General features: G+C 50.6%; 1 protein-coding gene across 1 annotated transcript in view; it reads right to left on the bottom strand.

Annotated features, from left to right (window-relative positions):
* Positions 1–5,190: 5,190 nt before the first annotated feature.
* PPM1G (protein phosphatase, Mg2+/Mn2+ dependent 1G) overlaps positions 5,191–25,477 on the bottom strand; it is a 33,409-nt gene continuing 13,122 nt past the window's right edge. Inside the window, exons 2-10 of the mRNA XM_074947252.1 lie at positions 18,011–18,080; positions 13,391–13,476; positions 12,543–12,675; positions 10,674–11,125; positions 10,169–10,306; positions 9,006–9,240; positions 7,569–7,698; positions 7,039–7,141; positions 5,191–5,917 (exon numbers count right to left, since the gene is read on the bottom strand). Coding sequence (XP_074803353.1) covers positions 5,717–5,917; positions 7,039–7,141; positions 7,569–7,698; positions 9,006–9,240; positions 10,169–10,306; positions 10,674–11,125; positions 12,543–12,675; positions 13,391–13,476; positions 18,011–18,080 — 1,548 coding nt within the window. The 3' untranslated portion in view covers positions 5,191–5,716. The remainder of the gene's footprint in view (positions 5,918–7,038; positions 7,142–7,568; positions 7,699–9,005; positions 9,241–10,168; positions 10,307–10,673; positions 11,126–12,542; positions 12,676–13,390; positions 13,477–18,010; positions 18,081–25,477) is intronic.

Below are 25,477 nucleotides of genomic sequence, written 5' to 3'. Positions count from 1 at the left end.
AACAGTGTAACACTTGCAAAAAAAGCGAACATCATTCTGGGATGTATTAGCAGGAGTGTTGTAAGCAAAACACAAGAAGTTACTCTTCCGCTGTACTCCACTATGATTAGGCCTCAGCTGGAGTATTGTGTCCAGTTCTGGGCACCATATTTCAGGAAAGATGTGGACAAATTGGAGAAAGTCCGGAGAAGGGCAACAAAAACTATTAAAGGTCTAGAAAACATGATCTATGAGGGAAGATTGAAAAAACTGGGTTTGTTCAGTCTGGAGAAGAGGAGACTGAGAGGGGACATGATAGCAGTTTTCAAGTACATAAAAGGTTGTTATAAGGAGGAGGGAGAAAAATTGTTCTCCTTAACCTCTGAGGATAGGACAAGAAGCAATGGGCTTAAATTGCAGCAAGGGCAATTTAGGTTGGACATTAGGAAAAACTTCCTGTCAGGGTGCTTAATAAATTTCCAGGGAGTTTGTGGAAACCATCATTGCGGGTTTTTAAGAGCAGGTTGGACAAACCTCTGTCAGGGATGGTCTAGAAATACTTAGTCCTGCCTTGAGTGCAGGGGACTGGACTAAATGACCTCTCGAGATCCCTTCCAATCCTACGACTCTATGAAAAACAGAAAACTCAATAATAATGGGGGATTTCAACTATCCCCATATTGACCGGGAACGTGTCACCTCAGGACAGGACACAGAGATAAAATTTCTAGACACCATTAATGACTCTTCCTTGGAGCAGCGAGTCCTGGAACCCACAGGGGGAGAGGCAATTCTTGATTTAGTCCTAAGTGGCGCACGGGATCTGGTCCAAGCAGTGACGATAGCTGAACCGCTCAGTATTAGTGACCACAACGTAATTAAATTGACCATCCTGTGGGGGTGAGCGGAAATACCACAGCAGCATTTAACCTGAAAAAGGGGAACTACATGAAAAAGAGGCGGCTAGTTAAACTGTAATTAAAAAGAACTGTCACAAGAGTGAAATGCCTACAAGCTGCATGGAAACTTTTAAAAACACTGTAACAGAGGCACAAATTAAATGTAGACTCCAAATTTAAAAAAAAAAAAAACCAACCCCGGCTAAACAACAGAGTACAAGAGATGGTAAGAGACAAAAAGGCATCCTTTGAAATCTGGAAGTCAAATCCTCCTGAGGAACACAGAAAGGATAAACTTTGGCAAGTCAAGTGTAGAAGTATAATTAAGCAGGCCAAAAAAGAATTTGAAGAGCCTGCCAAACAATCAATGGGCTCACTGGATGATTGAGGTGTGAAAGAAGCCCTCAAGGGAGACAAAGTCATAGCGGAGAAGCTAAATTAATTCTTTGCATCAGTCTTCACTGCAGAGGACGTGAGGGAGAGTCCTACACCCGAACCATTCTTTTTAGATGACAAATCTGAGGAACTGTCCCAGATTGAGGGGTGAATAGAGGAGGTTTTGGAACAAACAGTTAATTTAAATATTAGTATGTCACCAGGGCCAGATGGGATTCACCCAAGGGTTCTGAAGGAACTCAAATATGAGGTTTCAGAACTACTAGGTGTAGTATGTAATCTCTCTCTTAAATTAGCCTCTGTACCAGATGACCGACGGGTAGCTAATATAATGCTGATTTTTTTAAAAAGGCTCCAGAGGTGATCCCGACAATTACAGGCCAGTAAGCCTAACTTCAGTACCAGCCAAATTGGTTGAAACTACAGTAAAGAACAGAATTATCAGACACACAGATGAACACGATTTGTTGGGGGAAAAGTCAACATGGCTCTTGTAAAGGGAAATCCTGCCTCACCAATCTATTAGAATTCTTTGAGGGGTCAACAATCACTTGAACAAGGGGGATCCGCTGGATATAGTGTACCTAAACAAAGTCCCTCACCAAAGGCTCTTAAGCAAAGTAAGGAGTCAAGGGGTAAGAAGGAAGGTCCTCTCATGGATTGGTAACTGGTTAAAAGATAGGAAACAAAGGGTAGGAATAAATGGTCAGTTTTCACAGCGGAGAAAGGTAAAAGGCAGGGTCTCCCAGGGCTCCGTACTGGGACCAGCGCTGTTCAACAGTCATAAATGATCTGGAAAAAGGGGCAAACAGTGAGGCAGCAAAATTCACAGACAATACCAAATTACTCTAGATAGTTAAGCCCAAAGCTGACTGTGAAGAGTTACAAATGGATCTCACAAAACTGGGTGACCGGGCAACAAAATGGGAGATGAAATTCAACGTTGATCAATGCAGAGTAATGCACATTGCAAAATATAATCCCAACTCTACATACAAAATGATGGGGTCTAAATTAGCTGTTACATCTCAATAGAGAGATCTTGGAATCATCGTGGATAATTCTCTGAAAAGATCTGCTCAGTGTGCAGCGGCAGCCAAAAAAGCGAACAGAACGTTAGGAACCATTAGGAAAGGGATAGATAATAAGGCAATAAATAACATAATGCCACTATGTAAATTCATGGTATGCCCACACCTTGAATACTGCCTGCAGTTCTGGTTGCCCCATCCAAAAAAAAAAAAAAAAAAGATGTATGAGAATTGGAAAAGGTTCCAAAAAGGGCAACAAAAATGATGAGGTATTTGGATCAGCTTCCCTATGAGGAGAGATTAAAAAGACGGAACTATTCAGCTCGAAAAAAACCACTAACGGGGGATAGGATAGAGGTCTATAAAATCATGACTGGTGTCGAGAAAGTGAATAGGGAAGTGTCATTACACAAAGTAAAACTATTTCCCCATGTTTATTTCCCCCCACCACCACACACTGTTCTTCACACGTTCTTGACAACTGCTGGAAATGGCTCACCTTGATCATCACTACAAAAGGTCTGTGTCTGTCCCCTGCCACTCTCCTGCTGGTAATAGCTCACCTTAAGTGATCACTCTGGTTACAGTGTGTATGGTAATACCCATTGTTTCCTGTTCTCTGTGTATATAAAACTCCCCACTGTATTTTCCACTGCATGCATCCGATGAAGTGGGCTGTAGCTCACGAAAGCTTATGCTCAAATAAATTTGTTAGTCTCTAAGGTGCCACAAGTACTCCTTTTCTTTTTGCAGATACAGACTAACACGGCTGCTACTCTGAAACCTGAATAGGGAATTGTTATTTACCCATCACATAACACAAGAACTAGGGGGTCACCAAATGAAATTAATAGGCACCAGGTTTAAAACAAACAAAAGGAATTATTTCTTCACACTATGCACAGTCAACCTGTGGGACTCATAGCCACTGGATGTTGTGAAGGCCAAAAGTGTAACTGGGTTTAAAAAAGAACTAGATAAGTTCATGGAGAATGGGTCCATCTATGGCTATTGCCAAGATGGTCAAGGACGCAACCCCATGCTCTGGGTGTCCCTAGGCCTCTGACTGCCAGAAAGTGAGAGTGGACGACAGGCCGGGATCACTTGATAATTGTCCTGATCTGTTCACTCCCTTGGAAATACTTGGTGCTGACCCAGTATGGCCGTTCCTGTGTTCTCGTGGATTAAGAGCTGGCATGGAAGGAGATGTTTCTAGCGGAGTTCCACAGGGATCCGTGCTAGTTCTGATGCCGTTTAACATTTCCATCAGTTATCAGGAAGTAAATATGAAAACCACTGCAGCGACACAAAGCTTGGCAGAGTGGTGAAGGACAAGAGGCAGGGCAGTCGCAGAGTGACTGGATCGCTTGGTAAACTGAGCCCATTCCAACAAAATGCATTTTAATACAACCCAATGCAAGGTCATACATCTTGGGACGAGAAACGCAGGCCAGATGTACAAAAAAGGGACTGGAGCCTGGAAAACAGGGATCCTGAAAAGGATTTAGGGGTCACAGTGGGCAAGCAATTCAACATGAGCTCCCAGCGTGATGCACTGGGGAAAAGGCCGAACGCAATCCTCAGATGCACACCCAGGCAAGGAGTGACTTGGAGGAGGGAGGTGATTTTTCCACTGCAGGTGGCACTGGGGAGGCCAGTACTAGAATACTGTGCCCAGTTCTGGGTCCACATTTTAAAAAGGAGGTTGAAAAAGCAGCGGGTGCAGAGAAGAGAGAGAAGTTCTCCGAGGGCTGGGGAAAAGCTAGACTGGAAGAGCTCAATCTGGTTAGCTTATCAAAACGAGACTGAGAGGAGACTTGATTACAGTGCCTAAGGAGAAAACACGGGTACTAATGGGCTCTTCAATCTAGCAGAGAAAGGCAGAACAAGAACCTATGGCTGGACGCTGAGGCCAGACAAATTAAAATTAGAAATCAGGCTCCAATTACTATTACCAGAGCGGGTGACAAACCACTGAACTACCACAGGAATCGGCAGAGTCTCCATCTCCTGGAGCTGCAAGACTGAAGGTCTCTTTCGAAGAGATCTGCTCAGCTCCCCCAGCAGCAGGAGGGAGCACAGCTACGGTGGGCATGTGAGCAGTGCTGGAACCTCCTGAGCAGTGAACATCCCCCAAGAGATCGACTGAGAGCCCCATGACTGGGGAGAGCCCTGGGGAGGGACTGGATGATCCAACATCTCCACAGCCCCTTGGTCAGCAACGGCCTGTAGGAAACTCCTCCATCAGTCCTTCCCCACGTTGGCCAATCCCGATCCACGCAGAAGGCCCGGGGGCGGGAGGAGAAGAGAGGGAAGAAGGAGCAGCTCAGTCTTCAGTAGATTGTTTCCAACCCAGGCACTTTGCTTCTCCAGCCCCCCTCAGGGCAAAGTGCACAAGCTGCCAGAGATGGGTGCAGCGCTGGCACCCGCCCAGCGCACCGTGCTGCCGTCACCCGGAAGAGAAGAGCTGGGTGGGCCCCGAGATGTTTGGGTGTCAGTCCTGCCTCTTGGGCCCAGGGTTCAAATCAGCAACTCAGTAAAGACAAATGAGCTCAGGAGATTTGTCCCTACTGCCCATTTCTACACACCCCCAAGCCATCCCCCCACAGCACTGCCAGCTTTCTGCTCAAACACTGCAGGGCCAGGGCTCAGCAGTGTCGCAGAGCTGGGGAGCGGGAGGGAGCCCAAGACTGGGGCCTGCAGACCAGGAGCAAGGTGCATGAGAAGAGCTGCAGCAGGAAAGGCAGTACTGGGTTGGGGCATGCACTATGCAATCGGCTCCTCGCATTCTCCAAAGGTCTCCTAACCTGTAAAGGGGGAAAGATTAAACAGACAGACTTGGTTCTCCCCGCTTCCCGCCCCACCTCCTGTGAAAGAGCCAAGGACAAAGGTGCGGCTAAGTTTTCTGGGCGTTTAGTTTGAAAAAGTATTGATTGAAAGTGTACAACAGAGCAAGGTGCAACGCTGGCACCCGAGCCAGATTGTTCCACAAATAAAAACAGAAAGGGCCTTAAATAAAGGGGGCGCAGATTAAAAAACCTCAACACTGAAAAAGTTCTTCCCCTCTGAACAGAATAGTCACAGGCACAAAAATGGTGACACCTACACGGAGACAATGTTGGGACGTCCATCCTCTAACCACTAACGCGCTACTCACCTCTGCTGGGGCTCCCGTGTCCGTGGATCTGCAGCCAGCCCCACTTGGCAGCTCTCCTGTTGGCTCACTCTTTGGAATGGTTACAAATGAACAACATGACATGCCCTGGCTAGCCCACCCCACCCCTGTCCAGGACACAGACAAACGAGGCCTCTGCTAAGGCTAAAAAAAAGGACAAGACTTTGGAGTCTCGAGTTCAGCTTGTTTAAGAAACGAGTCTGGGGAGTGCACGACAAGTCTCTGTGCCGGGCCTGCTAGTCCAGCTTGGCCTTCTTGCTGCTGTCGCTGCCGTTCTCCTCCCCTGCTGCCTGGGCCTCTGCCACCGCCAGTTTCCGTTTGCCACTGTCGGTGTGGGCTTGCGTGGAGCGTGGTTTGAAGCAGATAATGATGCAGGTCATGTTATCGCAGCCGGTGCCGTCCCCTGAGGTGTCAGGAGCCAAGCACTGATCCAGGAGCTGAGAGGGAACAGGACAAGTTAACAGCACACGGGGAGCAGCCACCAGGACCCCGACCTCACACGCAGCCGAGGCAGTCCAAAGGGGCCCCTCGCCGGCTGACTCCCGGCTCCGGGGCCGGGCCCAGGCTTCAGCTCCTCCCAGGCGAGGGAACGGGACAGCTCAAGGCGTTGCTCATGCCTTGGGGGGCCGGCAGGCAGAGCCAGCGCGAGGCACCTCCAGGGGACCCCTGTTCATTACTAGTATGTGTTGGGGCGCACCCCCCAAATATTCCTGCTTAGGGCCCCCGATGTGCTAGTACCACCTCTGCTGGCAGGGCCTTCTGCTGCTCGGCACTGCCACCTGCTGGCTGGTCAGGATAACACTAGGAAGGCAAAAACAACGAGGAGTCCTTGTGGCATCTTCGAGACTAACAAATTTATTTGGGCATAAGCTTTCGTGGGCTAAAACCCACTTCATCAGATGCATGGAGTGAAAAATACGGTAGGCAGGTATAGACTTAAATGTGGCCATTCTTCAACAAAAAAAACTTCAAAAACAGACTTCAGCGAGAAACTGCAGAACTGGAATTAATTTGCAAACGGGACACCATCAAATTAGGCCTGAATAAAGACTGGGAGTGGCTGGGTCACTACAAAAAGTAATTTTCCCTCTGTTGATACTCACACCTTCTTGTCAACTGCTGGGAATGGGCCACATCCACCCTGATTGAATTGGCCTAATGAGCACTGACCCCCCACTTGGGAAGGCAACTCCCATCTTTTCACGTGCTGTATATATTTATATACATGCCTACTGTATTTTCCACTCCATGCATCTGATGAAGTGGGTTTTAGCCCACGAAAGCTGATGCCCAGATACATTTGATAGTCTCTGAGGTGCCACAAGGACTCCTCGTTGTTTTTGCTGATACAGACTAATATGACTACCCCTCTGAAACTAGGAAGGCAGATGAAGTTGTTGGGTCCGTATGGATTTCATCACCACCAAGCAATGGGCAGGCCCCAGATTCCTGTCCCAGTAACTCTCCCTGCAGGGAGTCACTGCCCAGCGAGCGTGCAGATGCCCAGCAAGCTGAGGAAGCCCATACAGCAAAGGGCAACTGGAGTCAGGCTGCTTACCTCTTCTACTATGCAGGAGAGAGGCCTCAGGTCTCCATTCTCATCCTTCTGGCAGATCTTGGCCTGGATGAAATCCACCACTTCCTGGCTGCTCATCACATTCCTGCCAGCACAGCGGGAGAAGGGTCAGAGCAGCTGATAGGGCAAGGGAAGAGTGCCCTGCAGCTGACAGCAGGGAGGCCTGGTTCTGCTGGTCCCCCACACTCGGTTGTGCTAGGGAGGAGAGCCCTGGCTTGCTGAATGGGAGGGGCAGGGCACGCACCAAGGCAGATATTAAAGGAGATCCCCTTGTTCAGGGGCCATGGGCACCGCGGAACAGGAGGGATTGGGCTCTCAGTGCGCTGTGCCATCCTCTACCCAGGGAATGGTGCCCCACTGGGGACAGCCTGCCTCGGGCTCTTTGATGAGCTATCCAGGAGACCTCTAACCCGTACTGAGGGCATCATGGGGATATGCACCTGGCCTGCTGCCCCGTGCAAAGGCTGGGGCAGGATCCGTCCCATAGGGGCTTCTGCTCTTCTGGCACTCACCAGATTCCGTCACATGCGATAACCATGAAGTCGTGTTCCTCATTTATCGTCAGCACCTTGATGTCGGGTAAGGCTGAGATCATCTGCTCCTCCGGAGGCAGGTTCTTGTTCCGCTTGTAGAAGTGGTCACCTGGCAAGAGAGGGGAAGGTCAGTGCTGGCACAGTCTCCTCCAGCTACACTGCCCTGACTGCTGGAGAGGGGCTGGCCGAGAGCCTGAGCTAGCACTCCCGCAGGCAGGAGGGGACAACCTCCCCCGTCCTCAGTCTGCGTTTGAGTTGGAGCATGCGGCCAGCTCAGCAGACCCTGGCAATTAAGCTGCTACAACACTGAAGAAGAGAGAGCACCCCAAAATAGAGCATCCCCAGCCCAGCCACACATCTCACCCCACCGCCTGTGCTTTGAGGAGCACACACACAGACACTGCCCACGTGGACCAGACCAGGGTCCCTTTAGTCCAGTGTCTCATCTCCGACAGGGGCCAGCACCAGCTGCTTCAGGGGAAGGGGCAGTGACCAGGGCCTGCCCCAGAGGAAGGTTCCCCCAGCCCCAGTAGTTAGAGGCTCATGCTCTGGGGCAGGAGGGTTCATGGCCAGTTCAGAACTCTGTTTGGGGGTTAGTATTTCTTCTGATAATTCTGGATATTCTCCATGCCTACAGAAACATTTAACTTCTTGCTGAATCCTGCTAGGCTCATAGCCTCAGTTATGTCATGTGACAGGGAGCTCCACAGGCCCCTTGTGCGAAAATATTTCCTTGGATCAGTTTTATTTTGCTGCCTTTCAGTCCCAATGAATGTCCCCATCATTTAAACAGACACTTCTGATCTCCCTTCTCTCGACCATGCATTGTTTTAGAAAAACTTTAATAATGTCCCTTCTCATTCGTCTCCTTTCCAAGGGGACAATCCACTCTGAACAGAAGAGTTTTTCCCAAGTCCGTGACCGTTCCTGCTGCCCTTCTCTAACCCCCCTAGTTGTGCAACACCCTATTTAAGAGGCTGATGAGAACTCCACATGGTGTTCAGATGAGCCCACACCACTGATCAGGGAATACACCACCCCATGCCTTATACACCCCAATATCTTGTTTGCTTTTCTGAGCCCAGCTGCGTGCTGAGTTGAGGTCCCACTGAACTGCCAATGTCCCTCTCTTCAGAGCCCTCTCCGGTGCACAAGTAGTTCACGTTATTTTCTCCAATGTGCATCACCTTGCATCTCTCAGTAGGAAACATCACTGGACATCAGTTTACCTGCTTACACAGCAGGCTCTTTGGCACCTAGCCCAACATGCCCCAGTCCTGGCTGACGTACCTAACATGACTTGGGCCCCATCTAAATCATCCATCACTCACAACCCACCGTGAAACAGGTGGTCTACGCACAGGTGCCATCCCCCAGGCTGCAGGGTGCCCTGGCCTGCCTCCTGGCTTCACTCACCGATTGCCCTGGAGAGGTTGAGGCCCCCATTCACTCTCCCATCCATGGTGACCTTGCCGCCGGCGTTCTTTATCCTGGCCAACTCCAACTCATCCTCCGGCTTGTGGTCATAGGACATGTCCACGGCTTTGCCGCCCTCCGACACCACGCAGCGAGAGTCTCCAGCATTGGCTACGATCAGCTGTTTCCCCCGAATAAGGGCTACCACAGCAGTCGTCCCGCTGTCAGAGCCAGGCTGAGAGGCAAGGGGTTTGGTGAGACTTCTTTCCAGATACACAATGCCCCTAGCCCTAAAGGAACCATTCAGGGGAGAGAAGGTACAGACCTGCCCCAGGAGCCCTTATAGGACATCAGATGTACCAGACCTCCCATCCCAAAAGGTGCAGGGTCCAAAGAGGGGGCCACTGCAGGAGGCGGGGGAAGGGGAGGGGGCTCGGAACCGGTGTGAAAGGAACAGAACGTGTACATTTTCCCAGGAGTGGGACATCTCCTCTCCCCCCAAGAGAAAAAACACCGTCCTAGGAACACCGGTGAGCTCAATAGCACGGCCTGCAGCTGTCCTCTCCTTTCATATGGAGGGGCAAGTGGTGGTGACTCCGGCCTCAGCCTGCCTCAAGCAGAGGCTGCACTGCAGGCTGGAGCCGACGGTCCTTGCAGCCTGCGCTTGGGTAGTGGAAAGGATGGAGATGTCTGCAGTCTCCATCCAACTGCACCTAGCTGCAGCCCGAGGCCTCCCAGCCAGCTGCCAATGCCGTCCTCAGCTGGCTGGCCAGGGAGCTGCTCATGACCAGCATTTGCTGTGTGCAGGTGAGACACACAGCCCGGCTGGCTGCTCCCGAAGGCACTGCTGTGCTGTTCTGCGGTACACTCTGTGGAACTCGGGTTCTGGGCAGAGCTCCGACCAGATCCAGTAGCCGTGGAATCTCCCTTTGCAGCTTCCCCACAGCCCATGCCCCATTCCAAACCCTCCACAGCCTCCGGGTGGGAAGACACCTGCTTCAGGCAGCATGCTCCGCCACAGGAAAGCTGTGTAGGAAATCAATGGGCTGCACAGAGCAGAAAGCCTCCATGGCCAAGGGGCATCCTCCGGCTCCCCAGTGACCCGCAGGTGCTCCCCGGCACAGGACTAACAACACTAGAGAAGGCAGAAATGGGATGTGCACCTCCTCTTTCCCCTCCATGCCTGGTAACATCATCTCTTCCTCTTCGTCCTCATCCTCCTCAGCCTCTTCTGTGTCATCCTCATCCTCTTCATTCTCTGCCTCCTCACTGCTGTAGCCATCCTCATCCTCACTGCACTCCTACAGAAACAAGGGAGACCATCAGAGAGCAGGAATGCCTGGCTCTGAGGGCACAAGCCCCTCCGGGAGGATGGACAAGATGAGCTCAGCAAGAGGGAGCCAATGACCCAGCAGGTCTTTTCTCTCTCTGGTGCATAGGATCTGGGCAGCAGGTAGCAGCTCCCAGCTCATGCACTGGCCAGTGTCTGCAGCACCCTCACTCCACAGGCCCACGGAGAGGCAGTGCGGACGCAGGTGTTGGCCTGTAAATCCCACCTCGACGGCAGGCCTGGGGTGGCCCAATGCTCTCACAGCCCTTAAAGAATGTGGCGAAAGAGACATTCCCCACCCCCAGGAAGGGCAGATGCCCCAGAGCTCTGGCGCCTACCTCACTGTCCTCCTCCTCTTCGGCCTCATCTGAGTCGTCCTCACTGTCTTCAAAAAATTTGGACTTGGTTGTGCCCTGGGGCTTTCCGGTGGAGGAGCAGGAGGGCCCCGCCTCCCCGGTGGAGGAGGTGACCGTCTCTTCACCCCTGCCCACTTCGGCCTGCTTTGCAGCACAGCTGTTGCCCCCAGCTTCGGCTCCGTCCGAGGTGGAGGAAATGCCCGGGGCCTCGTTGTTTGGCTTCCCATTCTTCCTCTCCCTGTGCTCGGCCAGCTCCCCCGGACTGGTCTCTCCGTTCACGCTCGTCTCCCCATCATGCTCCTGGCCCATCTCCCCAGCTAGCGGAAGTGGTTTGTTTCTGAGGTTCTTGATGCAGTTCTGTCCATAGCGGGTCAGCAGTTCCTCGATGGTCATTGTGGCTTCTTCGTGCAGAAGGGCCGCTTCCTCGTGGTCAACTGCAAGAGAGAGGGCAAGTCAGAGCAGAAAACGCTGCCAGTGGGGTGGCGGCAGGACAGCAAGGCAGGACAGATTTGGCTCCAAGCTGCGCTAGTCAAGAGATGCCTTGTGTTCCAGCAGTGCCCGCGCACACACACGCAGGGAGAGCGCTGCCCCACGCAGCTCCCAGGCCAAGCAGGCAGGCCGCCTGCAACGGGCAGTGGAGAGGGCGACCATCACACTCGCACAGCGCGCACACTGGGCTCTGTGGACACACAGCAGCCAGCTCTCAGCCGCTAAGCCTGGCCGATGCTCACTGGCCAACATCATGGACATAGTGGCCACCAAGGAGGGATGTGAAGCGCCTTCCAGATTAGCCAATGGAAGCTCAGCTCAAGGTGCGGGGTTGGGGGGGAGGCGCTCACAAGTGGGAACAGCTGATGCTGGCGAAGCGTTTGGGTTTTGTTTGGGGGTGGGTCTGTTTTCTTGCACAGATCAGACACCACAAACGAGAAAGGCTAAGCTTCTCAAGGGCCAGGTCACTCCGCAGGGCTCTGGCACAGGTCGCTTGCCCACCTGAAATCCAGGCACTGGGGCCATGGGGAAACATGTAACGCTAAGGCACACCCTTCCCAAACACCAAACCGGGTCTAGGAGTTCAAGGGAGAATCTCGCTGCTTCCCTGAAGCTGGCTTTTTGCTAGATTTTCCTTTGCTAGTCAGCTCGAAGATGGGAAGTGAAATGACTCTATCCAGAGTGCTGTCAGATGCAGAGAGCAAACTAAAGGGCTTTCCCCACCAGGTTTAGGAACCCAGGTGTCCCCGGCACTCGCAGAGAAATGCCATGGTCCAGTGCAGGTGCCCCTTTATGTTGACTCGAAGGCTGGCAGCGAGGCCCCCAGTAATTCTCGTTTCCTGGTTGGGGCTTTGCTCCTTGCCCTGACAGACATGCCCAGGGGGGAAAGCACATTTGCTTCATTGAATGAAAAAGGCAGAGTCTTGGGCCAGAGTCACCTGGCTTCAGTTCACCTCCGTCCCACCACTTGTCCATCCGTCCATGGACCCCACCCCCTCACCCCGGAGCAGCGAGCTCAGGATGCTGCTGCCCATTTCACTGACACCACGTCTCAGCTCAGACCAATATTGCCATGGCCCAGAAAGCTCAAACCCTTGGCTGGAGCAGAGCACCTGCTGCAGATACACCCAAGGGAGGGGTGTGTCAGTTAAATGAGCAAGCTTGCCAAAACAACTCCAACTCCCCCATGCCAGCCCGGAGCGCTGGGGGGTGAGGCACCTCGAGGAGGCCGCTAAGTCAGCTCCAGCTGCACTGTGTTTAACTGGCTCCTTTAAACAGCAAAACCGTTCCCTAACACAGTCACTGCCCTGCCCCTCCCACGGCTGGTGGCCAGCGCCTCAGTGCTCAGCCTCAGCTACTTACCATCATCTTCATCAGCCACTTTCTCCTTCTCCTCCTCGTCATCCTGGGGCCGCCCAGCGATCTGAGCGAGCTCCTTAATCACCTCCTCTGTGGTCAGCTTGGCATCGATGGCCAGGAAGGCGTCCTCCAGGGCCTACAGAAAAACACACAGCATGGGGGCTGCATGCTGTTCAGGGGAGTGCCCGCTCCTCTCTCAGCAGCACCGGGATCCCATCACGTCCCCAGCCCCTCCAGGAGAATCACTGAGGTGACTGGCCAGGTTGGCCAAAGAGCGCGTGGGGGGATGGGATGGCACTGGGGAGGGTCAGCATGAGGAACAACCCCTCGTTCCTACAGGTCACTGGCTTGGCCAGACTGGTCTGCACCCAGAACATGCTGCCTAATGCCGCGTTCTCCCAGAGCCCCACTCTGCCATCGCTGTGAGTCTCAAGGGGCTGGATTTCTCTCACCTACACTGCTGCCCATCAGTCCGATTCCTGCATTGATCTAGGAGGAGACTGAAAACTAGGGCAGCTCTGTGGGGATATGGAGAGCAGAGAGGGGGACTCTCTGTAGGGAACAAAAGACATGGGCCAGAACTGAGCACTGCCTCTCAGTAACTTCAAGGGCGCTAAAGGAGAGAGGAGGAACAGCTAAACAACAAGGCCAACAGCTAGTGAGCAGAAGACCAAAGGTGGAGAAAGGAAGAAAGCTTCCCTGGGAGAATAACCAGGCCCTGGGACACCCTCCAAGGGAGGGGCTGGGCAATCCCAGAGGACACCGGGACCTGGGTGGGGACTAGACACCCAGAGAGGCCTGTTCTCCTGCCTTAGTGCCTACACTTATCCACTGCAGTGCCCGGCTCTTACCTTCTGTAGTTTGCCTTCCTTGTACGCCTTCTGGTCCTTGATTATCTCCGGGAGATACTTGGCACAATACAGGGCAACCTCTTCCCCTGAAAGAGAGCAGAGGCTGCTTGAAAAGCCTGCTCCTTCCAGTGGCCCTAGGCACAGAGCGAGCTGAGCTGTGACCGCCCCGAGGGAAATCTGGAGCCTCTGGCCAGGACAAAGGTCAGTGCAGAAACCATAGTAAAGAACAAAACTATCAAATACCGAGTTAAACAGAGTTTATTGGGGAAGAATCAACACAGCTTTTCTAAAGGGAAATCATGCCTCACCAATCTGTTAGAATTCTTTGAGGGGGTCAACAAGCATGTGGCCAAGAGTGATCCAGTGGATAGAGTGTACCTGGACTTTCAGAAAGACTTTGACAAGGTCCCTCACCAAAGACTTTTAAGGAAACTTATGCTGTGGCTACACAAGAGAGCACTGATGCAGCTACACCGCTCCAGAGAGCTCTTCTGTCAGCTTAACTACACCAGCCCCCGCAAGAAGCTCTCCCGCCGACATAGCACTGTCCACACAGGCATAAGTTATGGCGCTCAGGAGCGCAGCTAATTCACACCCATGAGCAACATAACTTATGTTGACTTAAGCTGTAGTGTAACCAGAGCCTAAGCTGTCATGGGATAAGAGGGTCCCCCAAGGATCTGTACAAAGACCCGTGCTGTTCAACACATTCATTGCTGATCTGGAAGAAAGAGTGAACAATGAAGAGGCAAAGTTTGCACATGATACAAAGTTACTCGAGATAGTTAAGTTCAAAGCTGACTACAAAAAGTTCCAGGGGGATCTCACAAAACTGGGTCATTGAGCAGGAAAATAGATGAAATTCAACATTGATAAGCGCAAAGTAACGCATGATGGGTTCGAAATTAGCTGTTATCACTCAAGAAAGATCTTGGAGTCACAGTGAATAGTTCTCTGAAAACTTCAGCTCAATGCGCAGCAGCACTCAAAGAGGCTAACAGATTGGTAGGAACCATTAGGAAAGTGATAGAAAATAAGACTGAAAATATCATAATGCCCCTATGTAAGTCCATGGTACATCCACACCTTGAATACTGTGTCAAGTTCTGGTTATCCCATCTCAGAAAGGATATAGTGGAACTCGAAAAGGTTCAGAAAAGGGGAACAAAGATGATCAAGTTTATGAAAGGGCTTCTATATGAGGAGAGATTAAAACGATTAGGGCTGTTCATCTTGGAAAAGAGACAACTAAGAGGGGACATGACAGAGATCTAGAAAATCATGCCTGGTGTGGAGAGAGTGAATAATGAAGTTTTATTTACCCTTTTCCACGATACAAAAACCAGGATACTCAATACAATTAACAGGTAGCAGAATGAATACAAACAAGAGGAAGTACCTTTTCACACAATGCACAATTCATCTGTGAAACTCATTGCCAGGGATGTTGTGATGGCCAAAGTAGAACTGGGCTCAAAAAAAGAAATAGTGAAGTTCATGGAGGGCAGGTCCACCAATGGCTATTAGCCAAGATGGTCAGGGACGCAACCCTATGCTTGGGGCAACCCTAAAACTCGGACTACCAGAAGCCGGCAAGGGAAAACAGGATGGATCACTAACTGCCTTGTTACGTGCACTCCCCATGAAGCTCCAGTATGGACAACTGTCAGAGACAGGCTACTGTGCTAGAGGGACCGTGGTCTGACCCTACATGGCCGTTCTTATAGAATATAATTAATGCAAATCAGCATGGGTTTATGGCCTGTGAAAACAGGCCCTGTCAAACGAATGCGCTATCTGGTTTTGATGAAATGACACATGTGGCTGATAGAGGTCATCGTGCTGATGTAACAGACAGACTTCTGTAAGGTGTTCGACTTGGTGCCATGACATTTTTATTAAAGAAGGGAAGGCTAAGGGGTGACCTGATCCCAGTCTATCCGCACACCGGGGAGGGAGAAGAAAAGGAGAGAGCAGCGATTTGACCATGGAGGGAGTCTTCAGTGGAGCAGGCAAAGGGGTCACAGCCCAGCGTCTGGAAGCTGAGGCTGGACAGATTCAGACCAGAAATAAGATGCAACTACGACGACAGCGACAGCCGCTGCAGGCAACGAGCCAGCGGCACCGTGCATCCTCCATCGCCGGCACCGTCTAAACCAGGCCTGGATAGTTGCCCAAAAGCTCTGCTCTAGTTCAAATAGGGATTAATACAAGGATTACAAGCGTTACGCCAGAGGTCAGAGAGATGATCACAGAGGTTCCTCCTGGCTTTATGGCCTATAAATCTCTGGTTCCTAACTGGGGAGAGCAGCAGAGGAGAGAGTCACTCTAAAACACCCTGGTAGGACCTAGGGAGACAAGGAGGCAGGAACACGGAGAGGCATACTAGGCTTATAACAAAGATTGGCCAGACACACTCAAATGCGAATTGCGGGTCTCAAATCACCCGAAATTGTGATCAGTAACTGCTAGTGGCTGTACCCCCTCAATCCAAGGTGCTGCAGCTACCCACCATCTCCTTTAGCTGCTTCCCCCAACCCACCAGCCTCACCTCAGACTGGTTTAGGATGAATCTTCTCTGCACTCCAATCTCGTTAGTACAACACCCTTCTCTCTGACTCTGACAAATACAGTCTTGTCTCACTCAGACCCCTTCAGAATGCTGCTGCAAATATCACTGTCCTAGCTGAGGCGCTCTAGGTCACCCCTCTCTTCGCATTCCTCCACTGCCCCCCCCTTCTCTACTGTAGCTAACAAAAGCTAATGGTCTTCACTCTCAACACCCTGTCCACACCAACCTGTCCTCTCTCATTCATTAGCGAAAGGCCGACTCCTGCCTCCGACTGGCCCGTGGTGCCAGCCTCAACTGCCCCCTTGGTACATTTTCGAGCCTTCTCCCCTGCCGCCCATGTATTTGAGAGGAGCTCCCTGCAAACATCCACAAAGCTGCCTCGTTCTCCTCCAACACCCTCTGTTGCCATGAGGCTTCAAAAAAAAAAAAAAGAAAAAAAAAAAAGAAACCTGACCACCTCTAGGCTGCTGGTGTGCGGAGACCCCCGCCCCTCCTGCTCAACAAAGCTGACTCTTTCTTCCCTTGCCACCCCGTCTGGCTGGGTCCCTCTTGTCCTTACTTTGACTGTAAGCTATTTGGGGAAGGAGTCATCTTTTTGTCCCGTGTGTAAAGCTCCTAGCACGGGGGTTCTGGCCCATGACAGAGGCTTGTAGCTGCTATGGTAACACAAGCCAATACTACCAACAACACAAAACACAATGACACAATACACAGGGAGGTTGAGAATTCCAGGGTTCAGCTTCAAAGTGAGCATCCTGCTTGGACGCAGCAGCAAGAGACAGGGCAGGGCTTGCACTTACGATGGGGACTCCACGGTGACCGTGGGCCAGGCAGACAGCACGTGACTTTGGACAGACGTGTCCAGCACCCAAAGGCATTTCCAAAAAGTCCTTGATCTGTCCCTGTTCCCCAACTGCCAGCCAGAGGATAACAACCCTCTCCTACCTGACAGGGCTGTTGCAAGATGTGAGCTGCTCAGATACGACCAGGGTGGGGTGGCAAATAAATAAATGCTGTTGTCCGCAGGCTCGGGCGGATGTCACTGTATTGGTTACACTGCAAGTAGAGATGCCAGACCGTGTTTCTGCACAGAGGTACAGAATACGTGCATTCTGATTGGAAACTGACCCTGGACAGAATCCATCCACCTAGGCATTTATAGAAAGCTTAGGAGTCTGTGGGCCCACTTATCTAATAGTGGCTTCGCTGGGCATGCGGAGGCAAAGGGACTAGCTCAGTGGTTCTCCAAAGTTTGCATTGGTGACCCCTTCACACAGCAAGCCTCTGAGTGCGACCCCCTTATACGTTAAAAACACTTTTTAAAATCTTTAACACTATTATAAATGCTGGAGGAGAAGAAGGGTTTGGGGGTGGAGGCAGACAGTTTGCGACCCCCATGTAATAACCTCGTGAGCCCCTGAGGGGTCACGACCCCTGGTTTGAGAACTCCTGGACTAGCTGGAACCTAACAGAACTTTTCCATCTCTTGGTCTCTGTGGACACAGGCTTCAGTCTGATGTGGGAAGTGGGGCGTGGGCAGCAGCATCAAGGCAAGGACCTTCAGCTACAGTCTAGAAACTAAAGCAGGATCAAGGTCACCAACTGCAGAGCCCCCCAGAGCAGCTTGCAAATCCCATGTCATCCCCTCACCGCAGAACTGGAAAGGCCCCTTCCTCTAGGACCTGCTCTGTGTATGCACGCACTCACCTCCAAGTGGTGACCCTCAAACCACTCCCCCGCCCGACTGCACAGCTGGAAAAAAACAGCCTCAGTCCTAGAATGCCTCCTGTGGATCCTTCAAGCCCAACTCCCACTGCACAGAGGGAGGTTGTGCAGATCCCACTGTGCCAACCCAGTGCCCTTCCTCCCACAGCCCCACACAGCCTCAGTCTGCGCTTTGCCCCAGAGAACACATCCCAGGAAGGAGCAGGGTTTTCACTGCCGGAGGGGTTTGCCCTGGAGGGGCAGCCACTGCAGCAGACCAGAGCAGTTCCACGTGAGAAGCTGCCCAAGTACACTTCCCTGGAAAGAGCGAGAGGAGCAGTTACCTCCGTGTCCATCGTAGACGGAGAACATGGCCGTCTCACTGTCCAGCTCAGGAATACAGTTGTGAGCATCCTGAAAGAGAAAGCACCAGGTCAGGAGTGTTGGGGTTGCACTGGCTCCCAGCAGATGACCTGGCATGAACGGAGCTGAGGGGCAAGGAAATATGGTACCGGCACAGACACACTCACATTTCACACCCAGAGATTTCCACGCTCCCACCCTGTTCTCACAAAACCAGAGGAGGGCAGGGACAGTAAGCAGCAGTGCCTGGGGCCATGTCTCACGACAGCTGCTACAGCTACCTGCCACTGCGGCGCAGATGCTTCCTTCCGTGACAGAAGGGGTGTTGCTGTCGCAGGAACTCCACCTCCCTTATCCATGGCATCTAGGCTGACAGAAGCAATCCTTCATTGACCTAGCTAGGTCTGCCCCAGAGAGTGGGTCAGCGCAACTACAGCGGGCAGGGGGGTGAATTGAGACCCCGCTGAGAACCTCCCAGACCCACAGCACACTCTCCATCTACAGGTCACCAGTGCAGCTCACTCCTCTGGGGAAGGGCATGCAAATCTTCAGCCTCCTGCTATGCACAGCAGCCTCCTCACTCCTCCAGACTGAGAGCTTATTAAAATGGTAACTTGGGATTCTGCCAGTCCTGAGCCAGAATCCAGCCCTATCCCTCCAGGCTCCCGTCACCGTACCATCCGAGTGTATTTATCCCCACACCCCCGTGCGGCAGGACAGGGCTATTGGCCCCATTGTACAGATGGGAATGGAGGTCCAGGGAGACCAAGTGCTTACCTACACAAGGAAGTGTACTGGCATGACTATACCACCATAGCACACCAGGAGAACCACAGTGATAGCATCGTACTGGTAGTTATGCTGGTAAGTTTCCCCATGTAAACAAGCCCCAAGGGACTTGGCCAAAGTCAAAGAGGGTGTCTGCGGCCCCTCCCACTGCTGGGCTCCTTTCCCCAGTTCATAAGCAGCCCAGAGCTATACACACTGGAGCGTCACCTGCTCCAGTCATACCTGACAGGAGGGAGAGAGTGTCCCACTGACCAGCGAGAGCAGGAAGTGGTACGGCAGCACCACCACATTCCCCAGGCCCTCACAGGGGATCCCTGCACACCTGGGCTAGAGGCCTTTCCCCTCTCTCTGGCCCGAGTGTGCCAAGCCTGTCCTGGGCATGCCAAGTGGACTCTGCCCCGTGTAGCTGGGTAACGGCGTCCTGAAAGGCAGGCTGAGGAGTCCAGAACTGACACTGTCCCCCACTGTTCTCTGGGCACTGGAGTGAATCAGAAATAGTGTCACGCAAATCCCACCTCCCAGGCCGGTGTGTCTGCCATGGCACTAGTGTCAGAATCCTGCTCGTTCTCCGGCCGCCCAGGGAACCTCCCAAGTGAGCCAAGCAGAAAGGGTGGCCCGCCAAGGGGACTGCTTAACACAAAAATGAAACCCTTTCTGGCCTTTATCTACAGGCACTCAGCCACTGAGGTAACGAGCACAGGACAATCACCTGTACAGAGCAGAACATCACAGCGCTGCAAACAAGGGCTCAAGACCAAATTCCTTCCCTGCCCCAGACCTGGGCCCCAGGAACAGCAGCTGGCAGGGACTTGGGCTGGAGTTGAAGCACAGACTGTACCTGTCAGACTAACAGTTCTCTGGCTGGTGCTCAGCCTGCAGGGGGGGGTGTGTGTGAAATGCCTGGAGGTCTCGAAATGCTGAACACTCCCTCTCAACACAGGTGCTTTGTTCTTCGCTTGGTAATTGGGGATGGCTCTGTTTGAGTGAATCTCCTGCTGACACTGAGACTTACCTCATCAGAGGAGCTCTACAGGAAAATTCACTAGCAACAGTGTTCACTGACTCCTCTTTCCCCATTATTCAGCCTAATTTAACAGGGTTTGAAGAGGCCAAAAAGCAAAACCAACCCTCCACGGCCAAGATGAGAGGTGGCACCAAGTTAGTGCCCGAGGAAAGTGCAAATAACCACCAGCAAAACAGCAACACTGACCCACGCAGGGCACTGCCAATGCAGAAGGGGAACAGGCCACACGTGTAACAGTAGGCCATGGAGAAGGAGGGAAATAGCTCCTCAGTTCACCTGCTGGGTATTCTCCTAGCTGATTGCTAAGAACTCAGTGGCAGAAGCCTGGGAAGGGGACACTTGCAGGAAATCAAACAATGGCAAAGATAAGGTGTCATCACAGAGAACACCTAGGCTTCTTGAGAAGAAGTCAAGCTGTTAACTGGGGGACCCAGCTGCCAAGCTGAGGCCAAATCCCAGCCTGGGGGATACTCTGAGTTCCCAGCCTGTGGGGAAGGAAGGTTGGGTGGGCAGCAGCAGCTGGAGCAGAGTCTGACAGAGACAGAGCATACTGTCTCTGTCAGACTCTTGTCTGGCCCCCTCCAGCCAGGAGCCCTGCCAGTTCTCACTGGGCAAGCAGGGGAGGCTGGGGTTTCCATGCAAGTGACAATTTTCCAGCACCAATCCACTGTCTCTTCTAACCTTAGAGGCTGGGGAGCCAGGGGGAATGGGCAGCTCCCTGTGCTCTGCTCCCCTTCCAACCCAAGAATGGAAGGTGGACGGAAGGAAATAGGCTGATCCAATGCATCCATCAGGGATTGTGATGGTTATCTCAATGCCATTGAGGGAGTTCTGTTGGGCTGGACCCAGAGCTCCGGGACAGGCTCGTTTACACAGGCACAGCAGATTAAATCCTATGTTAGGGTGACAGTAAGTGCACAGTTAAACACTTGAAAATCAGGAAATGCCAGAGGAACTTGAATTTGGCATGGGTCCTTCTTTTACTACATCTTTATTTTGATGGTATAGCAGAGAGACTAGAAAGGAGAATCTCCCCTGCAGAAGCCTTTGTTTATTTCTGTGGAAGTATCAGGAAAGCTGTGTCTTGGCTCTTTTGCCAGGGGATTCCTTGACTGAAACGTAGCCTGGACATTCTCAGCCCTTAACCACAGCAGTAGGGGTGTTGAATCCTTAGTAAGAGTTTGTTTCCATGGGATTTACATATGGCATTAATGAAAACAAAGAGTAAACCAAGTGAATAAACATCCCTTCATTGTAGTGGTGATGGCACTGTCCTACCAGGTCCCCAGTTGACCACAGTCACTTCTAGGTGGAAACAAGAGCTCCATTTACTGTCAGAACAAGCCAGGACCTTCTGTTTGTGTGTCAGACCTTCTTCATCCACTACAAGCAGCAAAATGGGCCCTAGCCCCAGTAGGTCTTCCTTGTAGGTCACCATTAATGCTGAACACACAGCTTAAACCCTGCCCCGTTGGACCAAGAACGCAGCCTCTTCAGGGCAGAGCCACCTTTGTATTGTATCTTTGTACAGCACCCTGCAGAGCGGGGCTCTGGCCCATGAGTGGGGCTCCTGGGCACCGTAATGCTACAAATAATATTTGGGTGGGGTGCGTGCCGACACTGTTTTAATTAAATACAATCCAGTACAGCACCTTCTGACATGTAAACGTAGCTAATGTAATCAGGAAATTGGTAGAGACAGCTACTCTGTGGTGACAAGGTGGGTGTGGGCGCCTACAGAGAAGAGAACACAATGACTTCTGTACAGTCACTTGCCAGAGAATTCTAAGAAAGGTGGAGAGCTGGAATCACAAGCAAGCAGCCAGGATAAACCCTAGGTGGCTGAATGGCAGCTAATTCACAGCAAACAATGGAAATTCTGTCACAAGAGAGAATATACCACAGAGAAGAATCTGAGATTGTAAATGCTTTGGGGCAGGGACCATGTTTTCATTTTGTTTGTCCAGTGCCTAGCACCACACTGGTCCTACAGTAATACAAACAACAACGACAAGACACTTGGGCAGAAAGAGGGAGCTTAGAGCCTGTGACGGTGCTGCCTGTGGGAGCCAGCCAAGGTCACTCAGTCAGGGTGAACTGCAAACAGAACAGGGCAGAAAACCCCCAAACGCTGGTGGATATTCCACTTCTTAGATTTACCAAAACAACCCAAACCAGCTTCTATAGCACCTCCCTGGGTACTCAGAAGTCCAAATAATGCAGTTCCCTTAAAGTACCCAGACTCAGGCCTCCATCCAGACACACGTCAAACATAGGATGATAAATTCTGAAAATCTTATTTCATCATAGAAAAGAAAAGATTCTCCTGACCCCAAAGGACCAAGTGCCAGATCCAGGTCAAATGATAACTCAGATCTTACCCAAAATACATGCTTACAGTCAATCCTTATTAACTAAACTAAAATCTATTAAAAAAGAAAAAAGAGAGCACATGCTGGTTAAAAGATCAGTATACAGACAGACTTGGGTTCAGTTCTTGAGGTTCAGATACAGAGCAGAGCTGAGCTTGTAGTTGCCAAAAGTCCTTTTAGAAATAGTTCATGGATTATAGTCCAATGTCCATGTTCAGGGTGACTCCAGTCAGTGACTGGGGATCTCAATCCTTATGGCTCAGGGTTTCCCCTTCTTGAAACCCAAAGCAGATCTGAGATGAAGGAGGATCGTGTTCCAAGGTTTTTATAGGTTTCAGAGTAACAGCCGTGTTAGTCTGTATTCGTAAAAAGAAAAAAGAAAAGGAGTACTTGTGGCACCTTAGAGACTAACCAGTTTATTTGAGCATGAGCTTTCGTGAGCTACAGCTCACTTGGCTATGCATCCGATGAAGTGAGCTGTAGCTCACGAAAGCTCATGCTCAAATAAACTGGTTAGTCTCTAAGGTGCCACAAGTACTCCTTTTCTTTTTTCTTTTTAAGGTTTTTATACATTTCCTGCAGCCATTTGGCCTGAGAAAACAATCAGTTTCACTTTCCTTCTCCCAAACATCCTGGCAATTAGCCCAGGGTAATTTACCCATTAACGGTTCAGATACCGGTTACCACAACCTTCAAAGAGCCATATAGACAATAATACTATGTCACTCAAGTGTCTTCCTAAATGTTAATATTCCTCTTTTGATCTTTGAATCAAAGCTATAGCCATAGACAAGACTCGTTTGCGGACATCACAAGACCTGAACAAACATCTACCCTTCTATCTCTAACAATGCCGGGTGCATTTCACAGCTCTATTCATTTACAGATCTTCCTAACCAGCCTTTAAAGTTCGGTCATGGGTCAGGTCAGCCTGTGAGCTAATTAACTCTTTCTGGCCCTGTCACCTTTCAATGAGATATTATATTACACTCACAAAGTTACACCCCCAACGCAAAATTGATGCGGGAAGGGATGACACAAACATCGCTGACTGCATCCCAAGAGCTCCCCATCCTGGGTTCGGTCTCACTTCAGCTTGTACTGGGTTAGAAGCCATATTAGTGTATAACAGAAATGCTTTACCAAAGTCATGTTCAATAACATGATTGAATCTTTTTAAAGTATGATCTTATGTATCACTTAACATATTCAAGGGATTTTCCAAAGATTAGACACATTGTACATTTCTACAGTTTTTGGTAATAGCAACACATTAGTTACAAGAATTACCATTAGCAATAACAACAAATTCATTGCAAGTGTCCATCTACAATCATTTTTGTCATGCCCCACCTTTGGCTTAATACCACTGGGGTTTTGGCATTTTAGGCTTCCCTTTGCAAAATTAAAGTCTCTTTTTCCTCCTTGTCCTGAAGGATCAGACCCTGATTTCTCTCGCTTAGCAGAATTCACTGGCTGATTGGGCATGCTCTCTGTGCTAACAGCTATTAGCAAATCCTTTTCCCTGCCAGACAAGTAATTTGCATTACCACAGACAGAAGCCAGTTTACTAGTTTTCAGATCCTTGACTGCTACTGATTCCAAGGCTGGACTCTGTCTTAAAGAGATACCATCCATTTTCACTAACAAGCTAGACTCTACGTTCTGTTGTTCTTCCCTTACCAACCTCTGCTTCCACATGGAATCAGATGTTAAGTTCACTGGGAGACTACAAGTCATATCCAAAGTGTCTAGAGAGGAGAGTATACCTGCCATCCCCTGCATTCTCGAGAGATTAGCTGCACAGCTGTTCTGCTCTGCAGACTCAGCTACCAAGTCTTCCCTCTGAACCTGAGACACAGACTGTTCACTTACAGAATCAGCATGGAGACATTCCTCTCTCAACAACCTTGTCTCCCCAACAAGCTGGCCAAACACAGCCACTTCGTTATAGGACTGCTCAACTTTCTTAACAGCTTTCACTCCATCTGAGACCTTCTCAAAGCTACCCACACTGGATCTTTCAAAAGAAAAGTCAATGGATCCATTCACAACAGAAAATTTCTGGCTGTTAGGAACTGAAACTTTCTTGATTAAATCACTTTCACACCCTTCAGTTGCAGTAAACTGCTTGCAAAGACTACCATGAGGATTCCTTTCCCTAGGAGCTTCTCTAAACAACAATTCACCCCTCTCAGAAATTCTGCCCTTACCCTCTTCACCTAGGGCGTGCTCTAAAGGAACACTTCCCTGAGCAACCACAGACTCCTTCTCGGTCTTACTCACATCCAGGATCACCTCTGGCCCATCAGGTGGATTCCTACACAATCCCCTTTCAGGCAAACTTACAGACTTCCTAGATAACAGGTTAGAAGCATTCTCCTTCCCTTTGCCACACACAAGTTCAGGAATCTTTTCCTTCTTGCTGCAAGTTTCCACACCATCAGTAGGTAACACAATTAAATCACCTTCATTCTCTCCTTGTGCCCTGGCTAGGATATCACCCTGATCAGACAGAGTTGCTACACCCTTTCCCAAAAGCACATTACAACAGGCAAAATACAAGCATCAGAATTGTCTGGTCTCTGGGATTTTGCTAAGATACTAACTGGATGCAACCTAGTTACAGTGCCATTCTCCCGAGCGGACGCAAACTTAGGACCGGTTTCAGAGTAACAGTCGTGTTAGTCTGTATTCGCAAAAAGAAAAGTAGTACTTGTGGCACCTTAGAGACTAACCAATTTATTTGAGCATGAGCTTTCGTGAGCTACAGCTCACTTCATCGGATGCATACTGTATGTATACTTCCACAGTGTGCATCCGATGAAGTGAGCTGTAGCTCATGAAAGCTTATGCTCAAATAAATTGGTTAGTCTCTAAGAAACTTAGGACCATTCCCTTCCTGGGCTTTAGTTGAATTCAGGACCAACTCTGAGACAACTGCACTATTTTCAACCATCACAGGCTGAAAGGCATCTTCTGTCTGCTCCATAGACGAAGAAGAGCCAGAGACACATTCTCCTTTACCAGACACACAGCTTGGGATCTTGTTTTCCATGCCCTGGTCTACACTAGGACTTTAGGTCGAATTTAGCAGCATTAAATCGATGTAAACCTGCACCTGTCCACACGATGAAACCCTTTATTTATTTCCTTACTCCACCCCTGACAAGTGGATTAGCGCTTAAATCGGCCTTGCCGGCTCGAATTTGGGGTACTGTGGACACAATTCGACGGTATTGGCCTCCAGGAGCTATCCCAGA

The sequence above is a fragment of the Natator depressus genome, chromosome 3 (assembly GCF_965152275.1).
Source record: "Natator depressus isolate rNatDep1 chromosome 3, rNatDep2.hap1, whole genome shotgun sequence".
In the NCBI taxonomy this organism is placed as follows: domain Eukaryota; kingdom Metazoa; phylum Chordata; order Testudines; family Cheloniidae; genus Natator; species Natator depressus.
The sequence above is the reverse complement of the archived record's forward strand: the minus strand, read 5'-3'. Positions and strand labels throughout refer to the sequence as shown.